This window comes from Hyperoodon ampullatus (assembly GCF_949752795.1).
Source record: "Hyperoodon ampullatus genome assembly, chromosome: 9".
NCBI classification, from domain to species: domain Eukaryota; kingdom Metazoa; phylum Chordata; class Mammalia; order Artiodactyla; family Ziphiidae; genus Hyperoodon; species Hyperoodon ampullatus.
Window position 1 is genome coordinate 102265916 of NC_136922.1, and position 7181 is coordinate 102273096.

General features: G+C 56.9%; 1 protein-coding gene across 1 annotated transcript; it reads left to right on the forward strand.

Annotated features, from left to right (window-relative positions):
* Positions 1-337: 337 nt before the first annotated feature.
* ATP6V0E2 (ATPase H+ transporting V0 subunit e2) lies at positions 338-4379 on the forward strand (the record flags this gene model as incomplete). The annotated part of the gene is made up of 3 exons (XM_079710886.1): positions 338-1618; positions 3179-3226; positions 4286-4379. Exons 1-3 carry the CDS (start codon positions 1422-1424, stop codon positions 4377-4379), a joined length of 339 nt encoding a protein of 112 aa, XP_079567012.1. The 5' UTR covers positions 338-1421.
* Between the last annotated feature and the right edge of the window lie 2802 nt (positions 4380-7181).

Genomic DNA, 7181 nt, shown 5'->3' on the forward strand with positions numbered 1-7181 from the left:
AGTGGGGGTTATAGTCCCCACCCTATCCGTAGCGATTCAAATTGAGGTGACTTTCTCGCAGGCATCCTCCCCATGGCACCCTCCATCCTTTAAGAATCCTCAGAGCAAGAGGCTAGTCCTGCGAGCAGCGCCATGCCTGAGTGCCACACGCACAATTCCCTGTGTGAGTCTAGGCGTGGAGGTGGAGGCCAGCTAGGGACGCCCCTGCCTCTCCACATCTGTGCTCTGAGGAAGCCTCTGATGCCAGCTCGTGAGAAACTTGGGCCCCTTGTTGGGGGGGCGACTGAAAATGCTATTTATCACAGGGATTTGCACTATCCACTTTCTCGAGGGGCACAGGCATGCCCAGGATCCCCTCTGTTCACTAATGGCAGAGAGGACGCTAACCGTTTTGTGCAGGACCCCAGGCTGAATTGTGGTGAGACCCCTTGCCCAAGCTGACATCTTGTTTTGTTTCAAGAGACTTGCAGCATTTCAGACCCCAGGGCTTGGAGACCCTGTTGTTGGATAGCCTTCCTATTTTTGCCTCACAAAAAAGCAAGCTGAAGGGCATTGGGGATGGAAGGAGCAAGCTCTCTGCCTTTGGCCAGAGTCCTGGCCATGCCTCCACCCTCGTTCCCTACCTGTGATCTCCATAGACTGCTGCCCACAGGGCTGACATTCTGAGTGACCAGCATTTTAACTGACAGTTTGAGTTCAGTAACCATAGAGACCAGGCGGGAAGGAGGGACCCCCGACCCCCTGTTCTAGCCAGACACATTGGAGTGTAATCTACTCCAGACCCTTTGCTTCCCTCGAAGCCCAGGTTCAGTTACTAGGGCGCTAAGCATTTAGCAGGACAGTGTGAAGATGGGCCGTTTCTCTCATCCAAGTGTCTGTCAGATGAGGTCACCCCAGGTGATTGGCCCAGGGATGTTCTCTCCTCCTCTGGTTTCAAAGATGTTCAAAACATGGTTTAAAAAACCATGTCTGGGGCTTCTCTGGTGGCGCAGTGGTTGAGAGTCTGCCTGCCGATGCAGGGGACACGGGTTCGTGCCCCGGTCCGAGAAGATCCCACATGCCGCGGAGCGGCTAGGCCCGTGAGCCATGGCCGCTGAGCCTGCGCGTCTGGAGCCTGTGCTCCGCAACGGGAGAGGCCACAACAGTGAGATTCCCGCGTACCACAAAAAAAAAGAAAAAAAAAAAAAAGTCTGATTCTCAGCCTTTTGCTATTTGAATAAAGCAGAGTTTATTTCGACACATGCCTCTGTCCTGTTAATCCCGTAACCAAAAGTAGCAAACTGGAGGAGCTGCGCAAAGCTAATTTATCTCTGGCTCAGAGGAAAGCCCGCCCACGTCCCCACCCCGAGTGACGCGCTGGAGCGCCTGCGCGGGTCGGCCTCGCTGAAAGGGCTCTCTTAGGCGGCCGGGTCCTTTTGCGCATGCTCGGCGCTCACTGCCCCGGCCGGACCGACGCGCACCGGAGCATCTGCAATTCTGACTCGCATCCTGGCTTGGGCATCCCGCGCCGGGCCATGACGGCGCACTCCTTCGCCCTCCCGGTCATCATCTTCACCACGTTCTGGGGCCTCATCGGCATCGCCGGGCCCTGGTTCGTGCCGAAAGGACCCAACCGCGGGTAAGGATCGCGCGCGGCCCGGCCTCCCTGTGGACACCTTCGCGGCCGCGCCCGCCCCCTCCCCCGGCGGCTGCGCGGGCGGCGGCGGTGGCCCGCGGTGCAGCGAGCACTGTCCAGGCGCGCGCACGGCGCCCCACTCCTCCTCCCCGGTCTGTGCTGGGCCGCGTTCAGCTGGGAACAGGCAGGCTGTCGGGGCCAAAGGGCAGAGATCGTCGTGCTTTAGAAAGGTGGAGACAAGTTAACGGGTCACCCCCTCCAGCCTGTAAAGGTAAAGGCTATGGCTAGACACTGATGCAGTTTTTCCACTCCTGCCCAGCTGTGACTTTGAGCGTCTGTCACACCTTCAAGCCTCATTTCTTCTTAGGTAATTGGGGGTGATGATGATACCTGCCTTTTAAGGCTGCTTTGAGGATTACACGAAATAATGTATATAAGACTCTTAGTGCATGGCCCATATTGTATTGAATAATTTTTAGCCAGTATCATTATTTTTTGAAGGTTCCCTAACAGGCTTCTCTACCTCTTGCACCATTTACCAGTTTCTGCTTCGTATCATCTTCAGCTGTAAAGCGCTCTCTCCCCTTGATTACAAGTTCCTCGAGGTGGAAGATTGTCTCGTTCACCACTGTAGGCCCCATTGCCCAGTACAGGACTGGCCCATGGTGCTTGGTAATGTTGAAAGAATGGATCAAATGCTAATTGCTCTGGCACCAACTTCAAGTACTTTAGATCAGAGGTCCTAGGGCCTGGTTTGGGTTAGATTTAGCTTTGGCTGGAGGGTGTTGCCTCTGTTCTTAAAGATCTGCAGGGCTAGGGACTTCCCTGGTGGTCCAGTGGTTAGTACTCCAGGCTTCCATTGCAGGGGGCACGGGTTCGATCCCTGGTTGGGGGACTAAGATCCTGCATGCTGCGCGGAGTGGCAAAAAAAAAAAAAAAAGACCTGCAGGGCTGAGGTCCCATGGCCTCACTTTGTAAACCATTTTAGTGCCTCGCCTCTCCTGCAAACCTTGGTGAGTTCTTCCTTCTGAAGTTTCCTTCCTGCATTTAAAGCCTCTGTCTCCAGCGTTTGAGTAGATTCAAGGTAGCCAGTTGCTGTTCTCATTATAACTGCTCATTGTGCCTCAGAGATGGCTCACGGTCTCCTTGCCTCTTGCCCTGTCTTCTGGTTTTCTGTCTTCCTTCCCTTTGCCCGATGAACTTTGGATTCCAGAGGCCACTCCATGGTGGGTGGCTGCACATGCAGTTCTGCGCAGTGTCTTTTCCCAACATGTTTGCATTAAGATGGAGAAACGGTGGGTGATTGAGAAGGCAGATAGGTGAAGGGAAAGATTCATAATGTAACTTGGATGTGATCAAGGTTGGCCTCCCCAAGAGGTGACACTTGGCGTTTTTATTTTCCATCTAGCAATGTTCTTACCGTGAGTAGAACTCAGCCTCCCTGTATTCAGGTGACATCAGACGGGAAAGGGGCTGGCACCAGGAGCTCTTTCTCTGGCCTCGGCCAGGCCTCCTGAGGGCATGCTTCCATCCGTCCTGACCTGACGTCCTCTTCCATTGCAGAGTGACCATCACCATGCTGGTGGCCACCGCTGTCTGCTGTTACCTCTTGTAAGTACTGCTCTCCCAGTTCAGCGTCAGCTGGGGCCTTTGTGCTCCCTCCTTTCTTCCTTTCCCAGCCCTGCTCTCCCCTCTGTCCTGGTACTGGCACATTCAGCTCTTGAAAGGCTGAGGCTGTAAAGCACAGAAGAGGAGGCAGTCGGAGAGGCAAAGAGAGCGATGGGCTGGAAGTCATGAACTCTGGGTTCTGGTTCTGAATGGAGCACCTGGACAAGCTCTGTCATGTTCATAGGCTACAGTTTTCTCATCTACAAAATGAGTGAGCTGGGCCAGCTCAGTGCCTTTTGTACCTGATGGGACATCAGAATCACCTGGAGAGATTGTAAAAACACAGCTTTTAGGGCTCCACCCTGGACCCACTAGATCACAATTCTCATGATCTGCACTTGGGAATCCATATTTTTAATGCATGCCCCTGGGTGATTGTGATGCAGCCAGTTTAGAACCACTGGATGAGCAGGAGTCTTCAAACCTGGAAAAGGTCCCTGGGATATAGAAAACATTCCAAGAGATGCGAGTGCCTGGACAGTGTGAGGGAATCAATTTCCAGGTCCTTCGTGTCTAGATGTTCTCTTTCTAAAACTGCCATTCATGGTCGCCCCTCCCCTTTTGCAAAAAAGGCACTCTGCCATCCCTCCCCCATCCTCCTATGTTAGGCTGCTCCATGGTAAATCACCCTGGCTGCCAAACTGAGGAATAAGTCCAAGCTCTGGTTTTGAGGGAGGCCTCTCTCACGCTCAATTAAGCCAGTATGGCTTCCCTTTGTGCCCCTGGAGACCGTCTTACCTCTTCCCTAATCCCAGGGTCCAGCCCCAGCACAGGGATCTTATAAATCTACAAAACATCAGATCAAACCAAACCGAAACCCAAACCCACACGCCCCAGACTGAGCCCCCGTGCCAGCTGCAGCGTGGATGGCTCCGTGAGACCCTTCCCACCAGAACCCAGACCCTGCTGCTGGGTCGGTCATGTGACCAAAGGCGTGGGGTGAGGTGTGCAGGGCAGAGTTCCCTGTGCCTGGGCTCACTCTCACCGTGCTGTCCCCGGCAGCTGGCTCATCGCCATCCTGGCTCAGTTGAACCCCCTGTTCGGGCCCCAGCTGAAGAATGAGACCATCTGGTATGTGCACTTCCTGTGGGAGTGACCACTGCCGCCTCCTCGGCCCCAGGTACTGCTGGGCGGCGGGCAGGGGTGGGGAAGGGCCCGGGGTGGGGGGAGGACGAGGTCAGGCAGGGTTGTAAGACGTTGCATGTGGATTCAGGCATTCATTTATTAAGAGAAAAAAAATGCTGAGCACCTGGCTCCCTTCCTGCCCAGTGCTGCGCTGGGCGGCAGGGATGGACGGAAGACCCGGGGTCCTGGGGGGAGCATGTGGGCCCAGCCTTGTTTGTGGGTTTGCAGGCCCCAGAGGAGGCGGCCGGCTGCAGAATCTGTTCTGAGTGAGGGGAGGGCGGGGGCAGGGAGCGGTGAGACGCCGACTGGGCAGGGGGCTGTCTGAGGTGAGCTGGGTGACGGGCACAGGCTCTCCAGGGCGGGGCTGGGGGAGAAGGGCCTCCACAGCGAGGCCGTGACTTGTTCTGTGATGTGCTTTTCAGGTGCCCCAGCTCTCTGGATGACCTTGGCTCCACTGTCCCTGATGACCCTTTTGTCACCCCTACAACTGTGTCCCAGTCCCTCCGTGCTCCCTCCCCCAAGGCCTGCCTGGTTCTGGAAAGTACCGCCCTCCCCAGCCAGTCTGGGCCTCAGGAAGCCCCGAGCTCAGAGCCAGGCTGGAGCAGATGTCCAGCCCTCAGGTTCCCACTGCCCGCTCCCGAGTAGGTCCAGGCCAGGAGCTGACAAGGGTGGGGCTGCGCCTTTTACACAATGTCCAGGGGAGAAGGCCGTTCAGCCCAGGATGCTCCGAGCCTCGGGTGGGCCAGGCCAGGGAGGAAGCCCTGGGGGCAGAGGCAGAGCCCTGCCACTGTCCTGTGTGACCCAGGAAGCGTCTGCCCGTGTGGGCCTCCTCACCTGTGAGACGGAGGGGCTCGGTCAGGTGTGGCAAAGGCCTTTCTTGGAGTTCTCCTTTAATTTTTGACACGTTTCGATGTGAAATTTCCGGAATTGTTGACGAAATGGAAAACCAGTCCCACAAAACCTTACGATCCAAAGCATCACAGTAATTTGGATCAGGATCGAAACATGTATGTGTCGCACCCTTTCTAGTCATGAAGTCACTTACACTGGCTTGCTCAGGAAGTGGTATCTCCTCAGAATACCCTCTTCCCCCTCCTCCACACCTGGATCACCTCCCTCCCTTCCCAGAGGCTCAGCCTGAGCACTGCAGGAGCTGAAGAAACTGAAGGCAGCTCCTGCTGAGGCCAGGCCTAGACTCTGGCAGCGGTGAGGGTGGATTTCAGAGCCCCTCACAGCAGCACGTAGGTCATCTGGAGCGAGGGAGGGCGAGGAGGACCAGGTGTGGGCGAGGTGCGGGCTGGGCTCCGCTGAGACGCTGCAGGGCGGGGGAGCCCCTGGCCTGGTGACGCCTGGAGAGCCTGCAGGCCTCGGAGCGCAGGGAACCTGGGGCCCCAGCCGTGCCTCACTTCTCCTAGGAGAGTGGGGGTGGAGACCTCAGACACTTGCCCGCAGCCCCAGAGCTAATTGGAGTCCCCCCCCTCTGCTGTGCCACGTTGCCTCCCTGGGGCAGAAGCCAGTCTCTTGTATTTATTGCCTGTTGAGTTGATTGCATTCTGTTTAGTTGGCATCGTTTTTGGAGCGGTGGCAGAACGTGCTATGTCTCACCTGGATTTCTTGGTTCTGGGCTTGGCCTGTTGCTCAGATCGGGGCCTCCCTTTAACATCCCACCCACCCCCTTTCCAACTCCCTTCCTGTGCTGACCTCTGTGGCCCCCCCGGAGTGGGGCTGTTGAGTCTCGATTGGCGGCTAGAAGCCTGACCCGTGTCTAGTGACTAATGGGTGGTGAGGAAATTCCTGTTTGGTGGCGAAGTCTTGGCCGAGGCCAAGTTTGCTGGCTGCCGCTCCCCTGCCCACCTGATTCCCATTTCCTCGGTGGGTGGATTTGGGGCCCAGGAAAGGGGACTGGCAGCTGCTTGGAGCTGCAGCTCTGGGATGTGGACACTGAGACTGCATTTTCCTGAGACCTGAGCGAGAAGGCCGCTGTCCGGGATTTTGCCCAGAACCAGGCCAGGCAGGAGGAGGAAGACGGAGGACTCGTTCAAGTGGAACTTTGCCCATCACCCATCTGTGCCCCAGATTACAGAGTGCATGGCCCCCGGGGCTCTGCAATAAAGCCGGCCCCCAACATTCCAGAGCGTGGCCTGCATCATTCCTACAGGCTCCGTGCTTGGCCTGGGCGGGGATCAGCTTCCTGCCTGGGGCAGGGGGATGGAGTGAGCGGAGGGGAGAGCTCCTGGGAGGAGCTGCGGGAAGCTGGGGGTGGAAGGTGCTTGGAGGAGAGACCCTGAGCCCTGAGGAGTGCATCCAGAGAGAATGCGGAGCCACAGAAGGATTGAAGCAGGGGAGTGATGTGACCCAACTTGGTTTCCAGGATGATCTCTACAGGGTGCATAATGGGCCTCAGATGAGAGTGGTGGTGAGAATGGGGATGAGTGGGCGAATGCAAGGTCTAGTTAGGAGCTGAAGGGGGCCAATGCCTTGGCCGTGGGGGGAGGGGGAGGCGGGGTGGACCCTGTGGTGAGCAGTGGGCAAATGCGGTGCCCAGTACCTGGTGGCTGGAACCTCTCAGTGACAGGCCACAGAGGGCATGTGATGACCTGGGGTTTCCTGCGTGTCCTGGTGAGCTGGTTGTGTCCGGGGCATCCCCATGGAGACGCCCAGCTAGTGGTCGGATACGTGCGTTGGGTCTTCAGGAGGAAGATGTGGCCTGAAGACACGCGGTGTATGTCTGTCCCTGAGTTCTCATGGAACCACTGGTGGCGGCCTCTGTTCC